General features: G+C 42.4%; 1 protein-coding gene across 1 annotated transcript in view; it reads left to right on the forward strand.

Annotated features, from left to right (window-relative positions):
- WNT3A (Wnt family member 3A) overlaps nt 1-22,777 on the forward strand; it is a 91,855-nt gene that overhangs the window by 33,896 nt on the left and 35,182 nt on the right. The window contains exon 2 of the mRNA XM_061354734.1: nt 15,854-16,095. Coding sequence (XP_061210718.1) covers nt 15,854-16,095 — 242 coding nt within the window. The remainder of the gene's footprint in view (nt 1-15,853; nt 16,096-22,777) is intronic.

Raw genomic sequence — 22,777 nt, forward strand, 5'->3', positions numbered from 1 at the left:
AGAAGAGACCCAACTTATTTGCTTACAAACTCATTTTGCAGCAGAAGGAATATATGATCTCCTGCAGGGAGTGGATAAAGCCTCTAATTATTTCTTTTAAGGAAGTAAAACAAAACCAGATTAAAAAATTATGGAGGACTGACTGTCTTCCTCTTCTTGCTTCCTATTCCAGACAGGATTCAGGACTCACTGATTTCAGCGGAGCCAAAATTAGCACCTGCAATGCCCTCATCTGGAAAGCCATATTGCTTTTGCACAAGCCTCTGCATTGGAGACTGTCATTGCCACTGCAAGTGGCTGGTTTCAGCAGGGGTAGCAGTTTTTATCAGAATAAGTGGTCAGCACATCCTCAGGGCAACTGGTAGATTCCTCATGTCTGGTTATCTTTGGATCAAGACTGGGCACCTTTCTGAAGGAGCTGATGCAGCAATGGCCAGTGGTACAGAGGAGATGAGCTAACTGGTACCCTAGCTCAGAAAGTTCTGTGTTGATGAATCAATAAGATTACAGTGCTCTTGAAGAGAAACTAGGCAGAATTCCTAGACTTTTGTGATTACCTCTCACCAGCTCCCCTCCTCCAGTTGAGGAAAGCTATCTCACAGGGAGGCAAGTGAAGGAAATGGTGCTGAACTTTCAGCTCAGAATTTTGTGTCCCAGTGAGAGTCCCCATGTTCTGGCTTGGGCTATAGTAGAAATTGATGGATTTGGGTCTCTGTTCCTGCATTCGTTATGCTTCCCATGGAGGGGGTTCCTGCCCCACCACAACCTGCTTTCTCCTCTCAGTAAGTCTCCTTCTGGAGCACCTTCAGAATTGGGTCTTTGATTGGCCAAAAGATTTGGTATAGGTGAATACAAACTTGTTTCTCACCTGACCATATGATTCTCAGTTCGAGGTGATTTGTCTCACTAAACACCTACAGTGTCAGTAGTGCACACCTCAGGTATAACTCTAATAGCCAGTGGAATCTAGCATATGACATAACTTTATGTTAAAGATCACCCATTTCCAACCCTCTGCCACAGGCAGGGACACCTTCCACTAGACCAGGTTGCTCCAAGCCCCACCTGGCCTTGAACACTGCCAGGGATGGGGCAGCAACAGCTTCCCTGGGCAACCTGTGCCAGGGCCTCACCACCCTCACAGGGAAGAACTTCTTCCTGAGATCCCATCTCAATCTCCCCTCTGTCAGTTTAAAGCCATTCCCCCTTATTCTGTCCCTACCTGTGCTTGTCAAAAGCCCCTCTCCAGCTTTTTGTTGTTCCCTTCAGGCACTGGCAGCTGCTCTAAGGTCTCCCTCAAGCCTTGTCTTCTCCAGGCTGAACAACCCCAGCTCTCTCACCCAGTCTTCATAGGAGATACGCTTCATCCCTGGGCCCCTTCCAACTCTAACTCTTTTATGATTCCATGATTCATATTGAGACACCTAAACTAGACTAAATTACTTGTGTCTTAATTGAGCCCTTTTCTTTTCATTGGACACATGGGAATTGTAGCTCAGGTCTATTCTGTAACCTTCTGCACTGAGCTGAATCCTACCAAGCTGACTGGGCCACATCAAGGCACCCAGTTCTGCCATAGATTCCCAGTGGTACCCAAGACACTCATATGGGGCTGGCAGCTACCACACAGGTCCTAGTCACCTAGAAGACCTGTGCCCTTGTAGTATGGCAGCTGGGAGGTAGGTAGGATTTTCAAGTGTATCTAGAAGGCTGTGAGATGCCCATGTTCAGTCAACCAAACTGACCCTCCAGTGTCTTGAAATACCTCGCCAGGTTTTGGAAATTTGACCCACCTAGTTCTGAGCTTCTGAGTTCCAAATACTATTAGTCAGTATTAGTAGGATAAAAAAGACACAAGAAAGAGCTCTTTGAGGGCACTTGATGTTTCTGCTTGATGCTTGGGTGCACTGGAGCAGGGAAATTTTAAATTGTGCCTCCACTGACAGGCATGTGTCAATAGGTGTGTCTCTGCGTGGGTACATGCAGGAAGGGAAGACAACAGAAGGCAGAAAACATCTGGTTGTGGCATCTAGGGTAAATATATTATCGTGTTTGTGGTTTTGCTTTGCCATTTTCATCTTTGCAGTTAAGGGATCGACAGCTCCTTCAAAAGAAAGCTTCCTCTTTGTCCTCCTAGTGGGCTATTAACAGGCTAATGTCCTGTAGATGAAGTGCTTAGAAATCCTGAAAACCTTAGCATCTTTGTGCTGTCAAATCTCCAGGTGTTGTTTCAGCTTTGTGTAAAATAGCTGATCCCTTCTTATGAGCTCTAAGCTGAGCCTCAATGAAAATTTGTGAAACTGAGTTCCATTAATTAATTAGTTGAGCATTGTAGAAAAACCCAGAGTTGTGAAGGGCTTTGTAAGATAGTAACTGTGTACCGCTTAATATGTCATTTCTGTAGAAATCCTTGAAAAGTGAACTTTCTCTTTTCCAAGCAATATGGTTGGAAATTTCTTCATTTCTTACTCAAAAGAAGTTGCTAGAATGTTGAGTGATTTGTTCAGTTAAATATTTCTGGTAAAGTCAAAGTATCACCTTTAGTTTTATACTTTTCAATGTTCTAATGCATGGAGGACTAGAGTGAAAAATTATAATGCTAGAAGTTGTTTTGATGTGGAAAATAATCTACTCGTGCTGCAACAAAGCATGTTTTCTTTACAGTAAAAATGAAACCTTAGCTGGTTAAACCCAACAATGGTGCAGGTTTAGTGTTCTGTATACAACGTGCATCATGGAAGAAAATAGCAAAAACACACAGAGAGCTTTAGGGAGGCTTAGGCCTTTAAAGATTTCTGCACAATCACATCCAAAGCTTAAGGTTTTGATTAGAAAATAAATGGAAGGGAATATTCCTGCAGCTTTGCAGATTTCTGTCTCTGACCCTGCTATGACAGGCACCACTAGATATTTAGGATCTACAAGCATAGGAAAGCTGAAAATTAGAGAGTGAGTAGTCTGGTTGATGGCTTCTGCAGCTTTTGGGTGACACAGAGCTGCTTCTGTCACATGAATGAAAGCAGCTTGCTGCAGAGGGCTGCATGGCCCCTGTGGCTACTCAGGTCCCTTAGACCCAAGCGAAGTCAGAACCATAGAATCCTAGAACGGTTAAGGTTGGATGGGACCTTAAAGCTCACCCAGTTCCAGTCCCCTGTCAGGGGCAGGGACACCTTCCACTAGACCAAGTTGTTCCGAGCCCCATCCAACCTGGCCTTGAACACTGTCAAGGATGAGGCAGCGACAGTTTCTTGGAGCAAGCTGTTCCTCATCCTGCCTTGTCCTATCACTACATGACTTTGTAAAAAGACCCTCTCCAGCTTTCTTGTTGGCCCCTTTAGGTACTGGAAGGCATCTCTAATGTATCCCCTGTATTCCACATGGGTCAATTTGATCTTCTCCCATGAACCTTCCTTCCCACAGCCTCTCATTGTCACTGCTCAGATCTCCTGTGAAACCCAATTATTAATATTGCATAATCCCCCAGATACATCAGTGCACCAGTTCTGCAGGTAACAAAGAGAAATCCAAGCTGGAAGGAATCCATTTGCTAAACTGAGTGACCCTGCAGCTTTATTATTATTATTATGAAGAGGAGGGCTCGTCTCTGGTTTCTAAAGTAAACACAGGCGGTATCTTGGCAGAGGAACGTGCAGCAGAAAGCTGGGATTGCTTTCCCAAATTCTTGGCCGCTTCCCTCGCTGCATGTCAAAGCTGGTATCTTTGCCTAATAGTGATCACCCCTCCACTAGCTGATCACTATCTGGCAGCCTGTCTGCATTTCCCCAGCCGCTTTCAGAAAGAAATCATTAAGGTTCTGATGCTGCACAGAGAGGACTGCAGGTGCGGATCCTGACTGCTGCCACTCTCTGGAGTCCTTCTGCAGGAGGCTCCTTGTCCTGAGCTCTGAGGGGTCGTTTACCCTCACCAATCAGTGAGAATGAGCCCATTGCTAGGTCTATTTGCTCTTCACCAGCCATCTTATTTCATCCTCCAAGTCATAGATTTGGGTTAGTTTCTCCTGCTGCATGGACAACTCCCTCTCCACCTTCTTTCCTCTAAATCCTACCCTCCTACATGCTTCCTCTTTCACCCAAGTTTCTTCCCCATTTACCAGCCTGACCACTGCCAGCCTTTTTTCAGCCAGGCACTGAGTCACCAATTGCATGGAGAAGTGACTAGGCTGGAGAACAGTTATGTTTTTCTGAGGGAACATCAAGTCATCATATCTCCTGAATCACTGCAAGACCTTCAAACCGCAGTTCCTGGTGTGTGAACACCAAACTCCAGTAAGTTTAGGGAGAGGAGCCTGGACAAGAAAGCTTGGTCCTTCTCTGTGTTGTCTAGTGATGCACGCATGGTGCCATAATTCTCCAGCTATGCTGCAGTATATCAGACCAGGTCTGCCACTTCATCACTCAGAAAACCGGAAGAGCTTTTCACCCAGATCATCTTTTTTTGACCAAGAGGTGTGGAGATCCTTGGAGTGGGTGGCCTGTTACTTAGAAGTCCACAGAAGATGGCTAGTGAAAGCACAGTGGTTGTGAATAGATTCACATTACATACATATAGGGCTTCCTATCTCAAAACCAGATTATAAAACCTTGACTTGATGTTACATCATTGACATAGATGTAGGAACTTGAGGTGTTTTGCTTAGCAGCCCAAGAAAATTAAGGATTATGGCTGAATAATCCCTGCCTGTTCTACTCACACCAGGATAAATTTTGGACTGAAAGACTCAGTACATTCATTTCAGTAGACAGGATGTATCCGCAAACAGTAAAAGTCAGTGCTGTAAAGCAAACTAAATCTTTCTCTTCTTTCTCTGTATTGAGTTTTATTGGTGTTATTTTTGTTGTGAGAGATGATCTTTGAGAGAGAATTTTTCTCTCTCTCAAAGTTTATACATATGCCAGGACATACACTGGCATTTTTCCTGTACCTTTGAGCGACTCATCAGTCTGTACCTCCTTAATTTTACTGAGATCTAGCTGAAACATGTCAAGGAGCCATGAGGATTTTTTCCCATGCAAAGTAGTTTCTTTGCAAAAGAAAAAAAAAAATAAAAATCCAGTTGTTCTGTTGCAGCAGAAATTGCTGCTTCATTTTAAAAAATAGTTTTGTAGGTTTTCTACAGCAGCAAAAAGAGCCCAAGCTTTTGTCTCATGGCAGTATTGCAAGACTTCAGCTCTAAATAAGAGTCAGCTTCACTTTGATTTAGGGCATTCCTGACATCCTTCCTCCAAATGGATTCTCTGTTGTTTAATAGCAAGACATTTTTTGTTGCAGCCTTTCCAAAACAGAGGGAAGGAGAAATTCAGCATCCTTCTGCTGCTTTCCTTTTAAGTTTTTCCTAAAAAGAAAAATGTAGACTTGAAAAGCTTCAGTGTATTTTTGGAGGAAAGTTTTTCTTCCCTGACCAACTCTCATGTTCCTTTTCCATACATGTTTGGAACACGATCCACAAAAGTATTCTCTTTAGTTCTGACACTATCTTGTGTCCAGAAATGGTCCTAAAAGAGGGTGTAAGGTGTATTCATATCTATGTATGACTTTGGAACCGCTGATTCAGTCCTTTAGCCTTTCAGAGGGATTGAATGAGATGAGTCTAGTGACATTTCAGACCAAAGGAGCAGATTCTGTGATAAATGGGTAATATGTAATGAAGCACAACCATAATTTATTGCAAAGTACTTAACTGGTATTTTGATTGATAATGCAACTAGATGAAAAGCTCTTTCAGGTTTGGGATCTTTTTTTTTCTAGTTCAGTAGTTCAAACTGGAAATATCTTTTTCATGTTTGGAAAATCAAGCAGAAATATTTTTTTCCACATAAATCAAAATATTTCACTCAAGTTTTGAGGTTCTAAGTATTTTAAGGTAAGCAGATTTACACAAAGTAAACTGTATGCAAAACCACCCTCCACAAAACTGTATTTTTACAATGGTCAGAAGAATTAAACTTATTTCGAGTGCTTGGTAAACGTTGCAAAGCACATAGATACATGAAAAATACTCAGAGATTTCAGGCTGCAGTTTGTATATATATTTTTTTTTATTTTTTTTTTTTTATGGGAAATAGATTATTGTAAAAAAAAACAAAGTACCCAGTCCTGGTTTCAGTTGAGTAGATAAAGTACTGTAGGAGTTTGCTCTTCCTCAGATGATGAAGGTTTGGACACAGTGACTGAGAAATGGGAAAATTCCTGATGCAACTGGAGCTGTGCTCTTGGTCTGAAAAGGAAACAGTCCCTGAGACTGCTCAATTAAACCCTCTAACTTGGTATCAATACCTAAAAAAAGGCACACGCAAGTGTAACAGAGAGTTCCTTACTGACTGCTTGGTGCAATAAAAGTCCTTAAACACATGCTCAGTTTTAGTATGTGCTTAGGTTCTATTCACTACAATGTTAACTTGAAGTACAGACTGATGTACTTTCCTAAATCAAGGCTTCCTGCATTTTCTTAACAGTACTTTATGACCAGAACACAAAGTAGCTGTAGGATTCATTAGAGGGAGAAGGAAAAAGAAAAAAAAAAAGAAAGAGCAGAAGGAAGGAAAAACAAAGAGGAGGAAACTTTATGGCTCCGTAAACAGCTGTAAGCAATGTCTCTGGTCGGGTCAGACCGGTCTGAGTTGACAAGGCAGTGTCTCCAATTATATAGCATGCTGTAGCCTGTAAAAATGAAATCAATTTGTTATTTTTCTGGGAGAACATTATAGCGTGAGTTCACACATTTGGTGAGCCTGATGACTCAGTGAAAGCCAAAGAAGGAACTCACAGACATTGTGTGTGTGTGTGCACAACTGAGAGAGGGTATGTATGTGTATTTAGCATGACCAAATGCATGCATTCAGAATACATTCTTGGAGGAAAGGGCAACACATGTAAGCAACCTGCTGTATTAAAACAGTGGTCAGTGAAAATCATGGTCTTATAGCACTTCCTAAACACCACAATGACAGAGCTTTCCATCCAGGGTTCTCATTTCAGAATTGGCTTCATCACTAAGGAGTTTCAGGATAAAATTCCCCCAAGCACTTAAGCACTTAAGCAATTTAAAAGTCCAAATCCAATCTCCGCAAGGATCTGAGGTCTTTGAGCCCAGTCCTCCAAGGTATTTAGCCCTGACATAGCCCAGGACAGACCTCAATTCAGGGGGATGAGCATTAATGAGAGGTCTGAAACCACATTATGTAATTTATATTGCTGATCACTTAAAAAAGGTTCAAGTTGGAATGCTTTAGGAGAGAGGGTGAACTAGGAGGGTTAAGACTAGCCACACTTCTAATTATTATTGAAATTCACTGTAGGAGTCTAAATATCTTTAAATACTGTATTTTTCATTGCCTAATATGCCACCTTCTCTCTTCCCTCCATTATCCTAACTTAGCACACCTGACCCAGAAAATTTGATCCATTTTAATCTAAAACTTGGTTCCAATGCCCAAGGTACATAAGGATTATACTGGGTAGAAAGAGGCAGGCTCTCTCACGGGCCCGCCTGTCATTGCATCGTGAGTGTACATACCTGCATATTTTCCATTTGTCATGAAATCCTGATAGGGGTTAGGCTGGGAGAAATCAGAAACAAGGCAGCAAAGGTGTTTACATGAAACTTTAAATTACTCTTCTTTCATTTGCAAGTAACTGTTGTTCCTCATCCCAGGTAAATTTATCCATCAGCAATATCATTAGATGAGTTCATTATAACCACGAGATTTACAGCTCTCATAAACTGCAGTGTAGGTGGCAGATTAAAATGTTAAGGCTTATACATCTCTAATACCCTGCACTGAAATCCTGGCAAATCTTGTAAGATATACGGGGCTGGATGGAGGCAGATTTCAGCAGTGGGACCTCCAGGAAGAAGCTCCAGATGTAGGACGTGGTATGGAAACAATATCTGAGGTCACTGTGTCCTGGATCCAGGCTTGAAAACATGGTTTGAGGGGCAATTATTCTGATGGATGAGTTGTTTTTCAGATGAGTTGTATAACAGAGGAGTTAATTGCCTAGGTAATTAAAGAGTTCCTGAGACTTTTTGCAAGGCACTGGGTCGTTAATACTCATATTCTCTCCCCATCTGTTCGGTAGATCCTAAGGGAAGACAAAGTCAAAGAAACATCTCTTGCACTGAGTGGAAGGTGCTGAGTGTTGTGGTGTGCCTTAGTTCCTGTGGGAATTCACTGTCCTGGCCAAACCTCAACTCGGATAATTATATTTTGCTTTCTTAGCATCCACTTGAAGATGCCATTGAGTATATTATTTTCCAAATCCAGACCCAAACTAGTATTGGGTGTTATAAATAAGCTGTATGGTCCATATTAGCGATATCTGCTATCTCTCTCTCAGTGAAGACTACTTAGTGTCCTCTTACACCCAGGGATTTCCGAAATTCAACAAAAAAAGGGTGTGATTCCTGGTCCTTACCTTTGGCTTGCTAAAAACAAGGTGTCTAGTTTACGCTCATCACTTTTCCATAGCCAGTGCTGCCTCCTAGGCATCTTCAGTGATTCAGCCCACCTATCTGAGGCACCTATCTTAGGATGGGCTGAATTGCCCTCTGGAGATGCTGATCTTGCTCCATGGACTCTAGCAGACAGCTAACTTGGCTGAAATGCCTAATTTTCAAATGGTCAAAGTCGGGTGAGATGAGTCCCACGCTTAGAGATCCTCTGATGAAAGGTGCTAGAGAAATACAAAGCTGCATCATCATCACCATCATTATTATTAATGCAGGGTAAGGGTGAGTGAATTACTCATGGGAGAAAAGTTACCTCCATGTCTGCATGTTTGCAGGATAGGACCCAGCCACAAAATTATATACATATTCTCTGGGGTAAAAGAAAAAATTAATTAAATATAGCTCTTGTGCCCTACTTCAGGGTGAAAGAAGAGATATCTAACAAGAGAAGTGAAAACAACAGTTTATCCAGTAGGTTTCAGTCTTCTTTTTTCCCATACTGGAAGATTCTAGAAGGACAAGCACCTGCACTGAATTTGATCTAACAACAAATTTAGATTTCTTAGTTCTTAGTGAACATCTTAGGAATAGTCTGTCAATAGCCAGATGATCAGACACCGGAAGTTGAAGACCTCACTGCAATCAATGTTACAGACACTCATAATTTCTAAATTAATATGTGCCACTTGTTACACTGCTTAGGCCTGGGTTTATTACTGAGCAATACACAACCAAAAATACCCTCTCAAGCTGAAAACATATTTTCCACTATAATCAGTTACTTGATTCATGTCTTCTAGAGATAAATTTATCACTTCGCTGACCTATGTTGAGGTGGTTTTCAAATTTTCTACGAAAATATTTATTACAAATTTAGTTATTGTCCACATTTTGTAATTTCTTAGGTTTGGGATGGTTTTAATGTCATAGAAGAAAATCAATTCCATCCAGGAGGGACATTAGCTAGCGTAATTACTTCCTTTTCTATTTAAAATGATGGGGTTTGGCAAATACAGTTACTTTTTATTCTAAAATTTCTCCAGGTTTCATTTTCATTTTCTTAGGAAAACAGAAAAATAATCACAATGCATGCTAGAATATTGATGTTTTCCTGTGAAAAAGAATGCCATTAAATTAATGCAGATTTATCATTTTTTCTGCCTGTCTACCTGGACTGGTGGTTCTGGCCTCTGGACTGGTGGTTCAAGTCTCTACAGAAGACTTTTGCAGAGACTGGGAGCTGATGTATGCTGTCAGACTGCAAAAGACGCAGGCTTAGCTACATCTTTTGTGTCTGGTCTCTTCGTCCTTCCCAACTTCCAGTTGTCCATGCTAGGTGGGCATCATAGTTCTTCTGTCACGTATACCATCCCTGTGTGGTGAGGGTTTGTGGGAACTGAATCAAGGCTGACTTACAGATCCTATCCCATGAGACTCTTGAACATTCAGATGCCATTGGCTGTTCATAGCAGTCTCCAGTGTTTTGAAATTTCATAGCCTCCTTGCCCTAAATAGTTTTTTAGGCAGCCTCAGAGACATGAAGTTCATGATGGTTGACCTTAGCAACGCATGGGGATTATGGTTAGGGCACCTTACAGGGCTTAATTGACATCATGTAGGATGGAATAAGGGCAAGGGCTGCCTACTCATCCCTTGCTGGCAGCTTCCCTGTGAGCCTTTTTGACCTGATACTAGGAGATGTGAGACAACCCTTGATGGGTTTTCCTTATAGCTCAACAGAACTTAGGAAGACTTCTCCAGCCACCTTCTTCATTGCATATTTTAGTGTCATAATACCAAGGACATCTTTTGAGTATTCATCTTTTTATATAGACCGCTCTGCATATCTTGTCCCCTCCATATGGTGCGTCTGAGATTCGTCTTCAAAGTTAGATGTGGCACCAAAGAGAGGCAGCCAAAATGAATGTGAAAGAAAAAGAGTGAGGTGAACCTCTGGAAATCTGAGCAGATTAAAAGAAAAATTTGGAAGAAGTGTGACATCTTGTTAGGGGATTCCATTCAAAGGGAGAAGCGTGGAAGAAGAGCACCTTCAAATGAACAAAAATCCCCTCTATTATAAGCAAATAGACATCCTTTGACTTAATTTCTTCAGCAGGACTGGCTGCTACTTCGCATCTGTATAAGACAAATGGAGGTGATTTGTTGCTATTCCTGAGTTTTCAATGTTCACTGGGGACTTAAGTGCTCTCTGGGTCTTATCCTGGGTCATTAGACAAGCTAAACTCTTGCTGTACAACGTTAGTAAATGCAGTTATTTTACCTGTGTTGGGACCCCAAGAGGACCTCCACTGGGGAACCTCTCAGCAGCACTTGGCGCCAGCTAAAGGCCTCTCCAAGATGAACAGCAAAATAGAGCTCCTACAGAGTTCAAGAATAACAGAATGCAGGAAGAAGCAAGTAGGTATATGTGACTCTACATGCTGCTACTGCTGTGTCAAGGACTTTTGACAGCCATAATGAGAAGGTAGTGACCTTGAAAAGTCAGTAGAGTGCTATAGGGTCATCCAGAACTGAAGCGTTCTCTATTTCTGAAAAAGCTATGAGCATAAATTTCCTTCATTTTTCTTCCTCATAAACTGGCTGGGTTGTCCATTCCAAGAGGGAGGGTGCATGTAATTTATTAAGAAGGTGGCCAGGTACTTATTTACAATAGCTCTGCTGAAGGAGCAGATAGATTGAGATAAGGGAAATGAAGAGCTCTCTAGGTGTGTTGGCAAAGAAAAATGCTCACTGAAGGCTGAATTAAACACTTCAGGGCATGCAAGGCTTAAAGATAAGCCAAGAACTTTGGCTGTGGACATACAGAATGTTTTCATGGCTCCTTCTGAGCTAATGGGAAGAAAAGGCTAATTGGTTTAAGAAGAGCAATTCTCTGACCTTTTCCCTTGAATCAAACTTGAGCAGTACCTGTTCCAGGGGTGTGCTTGTAAACTTGAGTGTTTCATGAATTCTCCAGTAGGAAAGAAGAGGTTGGTGTAATTCATCCAGGAAATATTGGTGCTTAAAAAATTTGAAGATGATGTCTGATCAGACCACAATAGGTGCTGCTTGGGCCATTTCTCAACACCACGTTTTCAATATTGCCCCCATACAGAAGAGAGTTTAGAAGCAGATCGCAGGAGAGTGGAAAAATGGGAAAGACAGATTTAACTATTGGAACCAGTGAGAAAAATGAATGATGGGAGCTACCAGGGAGCTGAGTAACACTGAAATGAGATTCTGATCTTTATAGACTTTCACAATCTTTCCTAAAGGTTTTGTTTGTTGAGCTGTTGCCTTTTGGGGGGAGGTATAGTTGGAAGGTTCATAAAGCTCATCTCATGATCAATAAAAATGGCAGGAAGCTGAAAGAACTTGGTTCTCCTTAAGACAAATTTGCTTTAGAGAAAGGGAGAAAGTGTTTACACTTGGAACCTGGAAGCAAAGTAGAGATCAAAAGAGGATGCTCTGATAGATATTATCACACTCTAGGGTCTTCAAGTGAGCTAGGAAAAGGACTGTGCTTAGCTATGTTTAACAGCAGAGGCACTGTTCATGGAGAGATGTTTTGAGATTCCACCCTGTATCATCAGCTGAAAGTCAAGTGACTACACACTCCTCCATTAAATGCCAAATTTGAATTACACTGTCTCAGTGCCTGATGACACCTTGAGAACAAGACTCTTGCTGGAGATTGTCTTTTGCAGATTAAAAACTTTCCAGACTGTAACACAGATCAAAGCAAGGTGTGACTGTTTCCCTACTGTATTGAGAACAGTGTGAAATGCAATTAAAAGTATTTCTACATGTTTTTTTTTTTTTTTTATCTTCAATGATCTTCCCAGCAACAGAAACAAATGGTTGAAGGCACCAACGTATAAACTCTTCTTCCTATGACTGGTGTTTTCACTCTACCACTGCAGTAACCACCAAAAAATATAGAGACAGGCATGACTTTGGTTGATTATGTAATTAAGTTTATGAGATGGGAATCCTAAAACTTCATCCAAGTCCTATTGAAATAGCTTAAGAAAGTCCTCCTGCCTTCACAACATGGCAGATGGAGCCTACAGTGGGTTGTTTCTATCTCAGTGGATACCTTATCTTTGGTGGGAACTGGATAGGGCATTTTGAAAGTTTTGGAAAGAATGCTGGTGATTCTAGTTGATGTGGGAACAAACAATATAGATGTTTCCAACAAAGTTAGCTTTAGAGACTGGGAAGTGTCCACATCCTGGACTCCCTCTCTGTGGCTGAGCTACTCTCTGAAGGATGAGTCAGAGCAACTAAGATAGTGTTTTTCTCTGGAGGCTTTGATGAAGGCATCTCTCCCCACTGTCTACAGAGATAGAACCATCTACCTCCTGAGCCTAAAGTTGGCATTTGTGAATAGCTACTAACTCCCAGTGCTCAGAGGTTTGAATGGGTTGAGATTTGGAGATGTGGCACCCTGAGACTCCACATTCCCAGCAAGGCCACAGAGGCAACACTCTCAACAAACTCTCTGAAGCCTGAAGCAGTGTTTTAGAAGGTGTCTTTAGTCCAGAAACTGTGATCTAGTGTTCTCTGTGTAACAGCAATAAAACGAAAATGCACACAGTACAGTCAAAATGAAAACACCCTTTGGCTTGGCATGGGCTTCATTGCACAGGTGCTTTTCTGCCACTAGTTGCTCCCTAAATTAATCTGAAGCTCAAGAAAAACCCACATCAAGCTATTTAGATAGATAGGAAAAACAATTTAACTGGGTCCTTCCCTCGGTCTTCTCCTGTGGGTTCCTGCAGGTTCCTGCAGGAACTTGCCTCCTTCTTCCAGCTGAGCTATTTGCATGGGCTTCCACACGGCACTTAGCTTTCCTGGGTGGGACTTTTCCAAGGAACTTAGCCATCCCAATTGCTAGGTATCATGGCATGATTCATCTGGAGACTTTTACAATGCAGACATATCCCACTCATCCAGGCACCCAAGCTGTTGTGATAGTCTAGCCAATACAGTCAATGGAGGCAAGGCCATGATTCACTTCGTTCCAAAACAGACATCTAAAATGGGCAGATGAATTGTGCCCTACAAGTGCCTGTTTCTCTCCACTGATTGCAAAAGCAGACTGGGGTGAGTAGATCAGTCGGAGATGTCCATGTTGCAGACATCAGAAGGCAACTGGCATGAACACAGTTTCTGGTCAGTATGAGCTGCCTTCCTCCCTGTTTTAATGGAATGGAAAGAGGCCACTTCTAGAGGCTGAGGTGATGTTATTTGTCCCATCTTCCCTCCCTAGGGTAAGATAAATTGCCCTCTAATGTTAACTGAAGTTATTCTTCTCCCTGAAGTGCAGCTGAGGTGAAAAGGGGTGTCTAAGTTTCAGAAATCAGCTGAATATCCTTTGCTTTCCCAGGCACCTCCTATCTTGTCAACCTAAAGCCAGTCTACTGGAGGGCACATTCTTGGCTGAGATGATTATCTTGGCTCTAGACTTCTACCTAGAATTTATTTGGGATCCAGAAATGGATGCCCATGTGTCCTACTTGCCTGGAAAGGACTCGCATGTAAAGCCTATTCTATGCACAGTTAGCAAAACCACTGAGATGTGGTACCGGATCATATGAATGTTCATTTCCTTTTCGCTTCTTTAAACTCTTGACCATGTACCCACCAGGAAGGGAGCTAACTGGTTGCAAGGACCCTTCTCCCATAAATAGGACAGACATCTTAAACCATTTTTTATCATAGCCTACAGAAGTGCTAAAGTCAAGCTAATTTCTTCTTAACTCCAGCAATGATAGAATTCTTATACTTCTTTTTGGTTAGAGAAAAAGCGAATGAAGCAAATTCCCTGACTGCCCTGTTGATAATTCAAACACACCAGGCTGGTCCCAAATGAAAACCACACACCAAAAATTAATGTAAACAGAAATACACACTGCCCAGGCAGGTTTCTGTTTGTCATTAACTCTGAGTAGAAAAGTCAATCAAGAGATTTAATTTGAAGAAAAGGAAATTATACTTTAAAAATCCCTTTAGTTTTAGTAATCAAAGTTATTATTAGAAGCACCATTAAAAACACTTTATAAAATCTATCTAATTAGCCACATATCTTCTGATCTCTGCACAGCTGACTTGTTTGTCTCTAAGGCTTCAACCAGTGTAATGGTTCATGGACACTTCTTTCATCAGACTTCCATTTGTCTGAGCACAGAATTTGCACTCAAGTTTTGTTAGGGTTTTTTTTGGTGTTTGTTTGTATTGTATTTTGGTTTTTGTTTGTTTTTATTTCACTTTTCTCATTTTAACCAAAGCAATTCACAGATTGATGGTGAAAGCAGGCTCTCCATGTCCTTGTGACAGTACAGCAAAGCTGGCATTACTTTGTGAAAATACAGCCCTACAATTCAACCTGATCAAAAAGACCCAATATTAAGCTTTGCAAAGCACATGCTTGGATTAAGCAGGTGTGGAAATGCTTTGCTAAACAGCAGAAAATCTTTTCTAGACTGTACTTTCAGGTTGCTACCAAAATGCCCAGCATGGCTCCCAACTTGCATGCACTTATGTATGAATGTTACCAGTAACATGAGTACAGTTCCTTACACATGAGAATAGCACTGATATTGGATCCATAGGAGAGGTTTTCCCCAACCAGTTTCTATTCTATCAGGGCTACATCTCCATCCTCCTTACAGCACAGGAAATTTTACTGCTTGTGGTAGTGAGTTTACGTGGCACTCCTACAGCATCTAGCTCAGAGTTGGGTTTTTTAAATTCTAAGGTCAAAATTGCTTGAATCTTTAGGGCCAGTTTCAGTGCACAGAAGTTACCTGGTAAGGTTCAAATATATAGAGCACACTGCTGAATTGTATGATGGTCAATTTGTGGTGCTCCCCTTCCTAATACTTGAAGCATGGTGTCTTCTACTGTTAGTGTTACTCCTTTGTGTAGCTCTGAAAGCACTTTTGACTGTCTAATCCCCAGGTTTCCTCAGCTACCAAATTTTCTGTAAAGCCTACCTGCTCTTGCAAAGGTGTGATTGGCTTTCTTTCAAAAAAGGAAATATGGATCTGACTGTCTGGTTGCAAAGGAATGAGCTGAGATGTATGAACTGAGCATCTTGGGGCAGAAGAAGCACAATGATGAATTAAGGCATTAAGAGGATGAAGGAAAGGGAAGGAAGATATTAAAGGTACATTTTCTTGCTTTGTTGGGCCTGCAGGGAACTTCAGGAGAGAGATGAGGTTGTTTTGAGGAGGGATGATAGTGGAAAGGATGTTTTCTGGAGCAGGGCATGCAGAGGAACTGAAGATGCTGATTTTCTGTACCCATTCTTGTGAATCAAGTACAAAGGTGGAAGCCAGCCCGACAGCATCTCTTCTTCCTTGTTTTTTTTTTCAGGTCCTTGGCAATTGGTCACCAGTATTCCTCCCTAGGGACTCAGCCCATCCTCTGCGGGAGCATCCCAGGACTTGTACCCAAGCAGCTGCGCTTCTGTCGGAACTATGTGGAGATCATGCCCAGTGTAGCAGAAGGTGTAAAGATTGGGATCCAGGAATGCCAGCATCAATTTCGAGGGAGGAGGTGGAACTGCACAACTGTCAATGACAGCTTAGCCATCTTTGGGCCCGTGCTAGATAAAGGTGAGTGCAGTGCTATTGGTTTGGTGACAGCAACATCCATGAAGGAGTAGCAGCAGAGATCTTGAGAAACCTACTGTGAACACAATTGCTTTTCATAGTGTCATATAAAATGGGCTGCAGGAGACAGGACTTTCTAACTTTCTAACAGGGACAGAAAATACAAGAGTGCCTCCCAAATGCAACAAGGGTGTACCCACCAAATCCATTGTACAGGAAACATCCAGTCACAGGTAACCACTATTTCTAACTCAGTCCCTACTGGGATTGTATAGGTAACCCAGAGAACTGGGAAGTGCCCCATTTGGCACTGCACAGAGAGTGGCATCATCTCTGACCCTGATTGGAGCAGGAGGTTGGACTAGAGACCTCCCAGGGTCCCTTTCAACACGAATTATCCTATGATCCTATGCCCCTTGGAAGGAACGCAAAGGTTTATTGTGTTTTCAGTGGTCAAGCTAGATATCTGGTTCCTTTTCTGACTCCATGGCATTTCATGTTGCATTTTCAGCTCCCTCCATGATTATGGAGGGGAAATGATCGACTGTTGGGGGTGGTTCCTAGGAGCTGGACTTATCAGATAACATCAGTTTTGATAACAATGGGATAGAGTGAAGATCAAAGGCCTGAAGAAATCACCATCAATTAATGGTTCTTCTTTCATTAGTTATGAACATGGCAAATTAAGACAGAGTGCTGATTCAGACAACTAATTCTGACATAGCACCCATTGATATACCCTGGCTAAGTCTGAGTATCTTGTCTTTCCCTCTGTAAGTTGGCAGGAACCTTTTTTAGCCCATAAGAACTGTTTTATTTTTCTTTGCCCTTGTAGTATGGCTTTTGAAGTCCAGCCTGGCTGCCTGCCTGCCTGCCTGACTTTCTTTCTTTCTCTCTTTCTCTCTCTTTCTCTCTCTCTTTCTGTCTCTCTATCTGAAGGCTCCTTGTAGATGATCTTCAAGGTCACTTCCAACCCAAACCATTCTATGATTCTATACAATCCCATGATCTGGGATAGCTTCAGGGAATCTCCTGAGTTAGTGTATGTAGCTGATCTCACCCACCTTAGGGCATGTTCTTCCAGTACTTGCCATCTGGAGATAAGGGTTTTATTTGTTGTTCCTCTGCTGCATTACTCAGAAGAGATTTGGGCACTTTGTTGTGCGTAAATTTTTAAAAATAGGGTAACCAAGAGAGATCAGAGCCTTGATTTATATCATGGCAGGGCTTCCACCAACAAGAAGAGGTGTTTCACATGCACCCAGAAGGAGAAGGGGTGGTTTCAGCTCATTTTCAGCCCCGTTAGAGCTGTGGAGCTGAGGCACTATATTAATGCTGGTGTCACTATTCAGGTTTAGTGGTGAGAGGTCATCCCAAAATAATTATGCCTGTAAGAGCATCTAGTGTGGCGCACTTATGCCCATCTCAAAGTATCATACCACAATGTTTTGCATACAATTAAAACACCCATTCTGGATGCATCACTCATGGGTGACTAGAGCAGTTGAATTAGCCAGCAGAGACAAACTGATATTTTCCCCATACACATAAGCCCAGCATGACTTGCACGAGATCGTTGACTAGGCACAGGGAGTAAGTGTAACAGATAACCCAATGCCTTTGCCTCATCACAAGGCTAGATGTCCTCAAGGACACAAGGAGCACCTCATGCTCCCAGATGGTCTTGGTTTACACACTTGACATCTTCTGTGCATGAGGAAAGCAATCCTCACCTCCTTGCCCACTGAAGGAACCCCAGTCCAGCAAGCTGCCCAATGCTTTTATCTCACAATGGTGTCGACATGAAGGGTCTGTCCATGCTTGAGACTGCAGTTTTCGGTAGTCAGGTTCAGGAAGGGAAAGAAGGCTGGGACGATTTCATAACTGAAGAATGTTGTTCCTTGAGGGAGAATCAAACCACCCTTCAGTTTTGCTTCACCTACAGCAGGAGGGGGGTGAAAAAAAAACAGTTCAGTCACATTCTTGTGCAGCAGATCCCCCAGGGTAGGAGCATATTTGAGCTCCTACCCAGAACGAGAGAAGGAGAAAAGGAAGGAAAGGAATCAAGAAAGCAAAACTTTATTTTGCAGCTTGGATTTTAACTCACTCAAGTGACTTAACTGCAGCTTCTTCTCTGAGTCAATAGGGACCCTGTCCTCCCACAGCACAAACCAGTGTAGTCACTAAAGCAACTCCCCTGTGCTTTACACGATTATCTGCAATTCTTTCATTGAAAAGGAGTGATTTTAATGCCTTCAGGAAATACTTTTTAGGCCCAAATCTCACTGAGGCTGCCCCACTGTCTGGGGCATTGCTAATTCAGGGCTATTCTTGAGCTGTGATTCAGCAGTGCCAAACTGTCACCAGACTCTGGTCCTGTTTAGAGCCATGTTCTGATATCTTGTTTTAAAATTGGACTCTTTTTTCCCATCAGCCTGTTTATGCAGAGAAATCCCACTTGGTTTTGCTACAAGTCTATTTATATATGTATCTTTTTTGCATTTCCATAGCCAGGCCTAATTAATCATATTAACAGTAATGGTATTCATGAGCTCGACAACAAGGGAATGGTGATCCAGATCTGCTGCTGCTTTGAGGCAATACTTGACAGGCTTGGCCCTATGTCCCTCTAGTTTTTCATATATCACTGAGGACATAGGAAGAAGAGAAATCCCCCATCCCATCCACCTCTTTGATTACTGAGTTTTGCAGGTCCTTGGCTGAGGAATAAACATTCCCCATTCAGAGGGAAGAGAGTCACTTTCTTTACTATGATGTGGAATGATTCAGGCATTAGCAGGAGGTGAAATTGCTACTGGGGTGTTGGAAACGGGGTTTTCTCCTCCTTTGTGGTCTCGGGGAACATACGAGCAGCTGTGCAGCTCCACGGAGAGGCATTCAGATAGGTGACACTGGGTTTTTCTTGCAAAGCACTGGGAAATAGGTGTCTCAGTACCTTAGATTATTGGGAAAGCAAAGAAGAATGCCTATATAGAAAAGAAATGAACCTGCTCTCTTTCCCTCTACCGAAACCTACCTATCAGTTGACGGGTCACATATAGAATCACAGAATCATAGAATAGTTAGGGTTGGAAAGGACCTTAAGATCATCTAGTTCCAACCCCCCTGCCATGGGCAGGGACACCTCACACTAAACCATGCCACCCAAGGCTCTGTCCAACCTGGGAACACCACCAGGGATGGAACATTCACAACTTTCTTGGGCAACCCATTCCAGCGCCTCACCACCCTCACAGTACAGAATTTCTTCCTTATAGCCAATCTAAACTTCCCCTGTTCAAGTTTTAACCCATTACTCTTTGTCCTATCACTGCAGTCTCCAATGAAGAGTCCATCTCCAGCATTTTTATAGGCCCCCTTCAGATACTGCAAGGCTGCTATGAGCTCTGCAGACAGCCTTCTTTACTCCAGAGAAGAGGCTACAGTTCATACAATATCTAGTTTCCCAGAAGTTCAAATCTCAACTACCAGACAGCTGAAAGGACCTCTCACTTGAACTTTTCAGAGTCAGGAAAAACAAATGTTCTCATTTGTTTCTTCGCCTGTATTGTGTGAAGCAGTGGATCATAGTGGTATGAAGCAGTGCCATAGACACAAGACATTAAGTGTTCACCTTAGCCACAGCCCATGCCTACCCACTTACCTGAGAGGTTTGGCAGTTTTTGAGACAGTTGCTGTATCTTTCAGTTTCCCAAGGACAAGGGATATTTTTGAGTTGCCTTTAAAAATACAGGAAACAAAACCATGGAGGATATAACAACAGGGATATGCCACCACTGACAACAGAAAATCAATGGTGCAACCCAATAGGTGTTTGCCATCTCAAACTTTAGTTCAATATATTGGGAATTGTGTCTTTTGCCCTGCTTTTAGCTATAGTGGATGAAGACACTGTTAGTGTTTAAGTTGTGGTGCATCTTATAATCTCTCAACGCTGTGCAAGTTCTCTTTGAAACTCCTCTGGGCAGTAATATGAACCAATCTCAAGAGAAGTAATACAATAAAAGCTGACCATGGCCCTGTCTCTTTAAAGGACCTCAGTACATAATTAAGTCAAAATAAAAGTTTCCTCCCTCTCCTCCCCCCATTCAATAAAAGTAAATTACCTAAAACTAAGCCCCCAGTTCGTTTAAATTTAAAAAGAGAGCCCTTGTCTATCTATTTCTTTCACTCACTCCCACCTCCTTCTGCTAAAGACTGGCTGGGGCTTTAAACCTGCCAGCTGGACTGAGAAATGGTTAATAGTTATTGTGGAGGAGCAGCTTTTAATGAACTATTGAAGAATGATACATTGATGGAGTAATGGGAGTTTAAGTCGCTCTGTAATGAAACAGGTTCTCAGCACAGACCCATTGTGGTGTAAATACGGCACGTCTCTCCCACTGTTTGGTCAGGACTAAATAGCAGAGGCCAGAGGGGGGTCAGCTTATGGGGTCTCCGCTTTAGTTAATCAATCTGATTGGATTAGGGTCACTGCGATCCCTAATAATGTCAAAGGTTACGCCAAACTGGATTAAATGCTTTGTTGGGGAGGGCTCAGATTCTTTCAGCTTTCTCTGACGCGGCTTGTTCATTAGAGTTTAACACTCATGCAACCTTGGGAAGCCACACCATCCCTTTTTGTACATTGAGGTGTTTGCTGGCGTGTGAGGGGTTTGAACCAGCCGGGGTGGGTAAGCGCATATCCTGTGGCTTTGTCAAGTGTCTGCACCCATCGGATGTGCCTTCTGAGGATATATATCAAATTCCTCACTGGACAAATGAGAGCCTAATGGGTGATGCAGAGGCGTGGAGGCATAAATTCATTCCAGAAATAATTACTGGCATTCGACCCTGTTAGAAGGCAAATGATGAGAGCCACAAAAGCAGTGCAGTGTCGTGCTCCCCTGGATTAACCCTGTTCCTGTCCAGCAAAGAGATGTCCTTTTTGATACGGCTTCTGTTTGTGAAGTTAACAGGATGAGCGTGGAAGAAATAGAGACTGTTCAAGACCACTTGATTTCTTCATTATTCAATTCGGTAGATGTCTTCTAGGTGGTATCTCCCTGTCATCTTCTTCAGGGAGACCATGAAACGTAAGGAATTGCTATTGTCTTCACTCGTAATGTTCCCACAGATGACACTGTTTTACAGACATGGCAGAGTGCCCTTCAGAAAAGGATAATCTTGAAGGTCACTCAACAACGGAAAGAGGCAGCAACGATAGCGCTATACTGGTAGAGATATGAGATCTCTGGTTTTCAAATGCCTGTTTCCTTCCCACAGTAGAGTATACACTGAATGTTTGCAGCCTGCCAGGACTGTCAGATTATCCAAGCAGACTTCTTGCATGATGCAGCCTGGAGAATTTCCCCTCAGGACTTCTGGAATGAAACCAAAATCTGGATTTGACTGTGATATCTCTTCCCAAAAGACATCTTGCCTTGACATACCACCAAGAGACAGACAATATACCTACCTTCCCTTTTACAAGTCTCTTCATATCTAATGCAACACTACTCTGGTGTTGATGACCAGCCACTATAGTTTCCTTTGCTAGATTCAGAATAGCTCTTCCAGAACTGAGCTTTTTGTTTGTTACTTACGGTTTTTAAAAAGTAAAAATTGAGGCCTGCAGAAAAGCAGCAAAAGTTTGGGTCCTTTATATCAGGCAGCAAGACAGTTCAAGGGAGTTCCATTTGATTCTGTGGTCCTCTGGGGCATGATTCATCCGATGCATTCTAGACAGTTAGGCTTACATTATTCACACCCTGAAGTTTCTACATTTCCCCATCAATCACTGAGGGAATCCAGGGAGACCAGCTCTTGATGAGAAGACTCCTGCTCCCAGGGACTACATGAAGGGCAGAGAAGGCATTTGTCTGGCTCATGACAGATGTGGAATTCAGGTCACATCCAGTTTCATCTGGGATGCTGGGCACTGTTATATTTGCAACTAGGCTTATTTTTGGATTCTAGACCTTTTGTGGGTAAGTTCCACATCTTATTTCTCTCAAGAAAGCCCAAATGTAACTGTGGTCATGGGTTGACTCTTTTTTCCCTGTTACTACTGTGGATAAGAAAGCTCATCTTGTGCCTAACGAAATATATGTGAGTTTTTCTCCAGGTTTAGCAAGAACAGAACAAGACCCTTATATTCATTTATAATACCTGGAAGATGCAAGTCTCCACCATATTTTTCCTTGCTCTGTCATAACAATATTGCTCCACAGGCTGTCTGATAGGCCTGATCTCATCTACCAAAGTTAGATGTTAAAGTCTGAGCTAGTCACCCCAGGCTCCCTTTGCAGTCAGTGGAGAACAATCAGCATCTCCAGAGAGCAATTCATCTGACCTATCTTAGACACCTATCTCAGGATAACATGAATCATACCAAGATGTTTATTTCTCTCCATTGACTATAGAGGGAGCCTAGGGCTACAGGCTCAGACTTCCATGTGTACTTCTTAGAGGCCCATTTTGAGGGCAAATAGTTCCCACTTCCCATCTTTCTCCTGTTAGAAAGCAGTCCTTACATCTAGCCTCTGCTAGAGAGGCCACTTTGCTAATGCAAGAGCATGGCTCTGGAAATGATCTCCTGGACCACTGAATACAGGCAGTCCTTTGCTGTTTCAGGCATAATACCATCTTGTACTGTTTTGCATGATTTAAAATTAATAAGTTT

Source organism: Neopsephotus bourkii, unplaced genomic scaffold, assembly GCF_033783945.1.
Source record: "Neopsephotus bourkii isolate Nb327-2 ecotype Australia unplaced genomic scaffold, CSIRO-AGI_Nbou_v1 NB_745, whole genome shotgun sequence".
NCBI classification, from domain to species: domain Eukaryota; kingdom Metazoa; phylum Chordata; class Aves; order Psittaciformes; family Psittacidae; genus Neopsephotus; species Neopsephotus bourkii.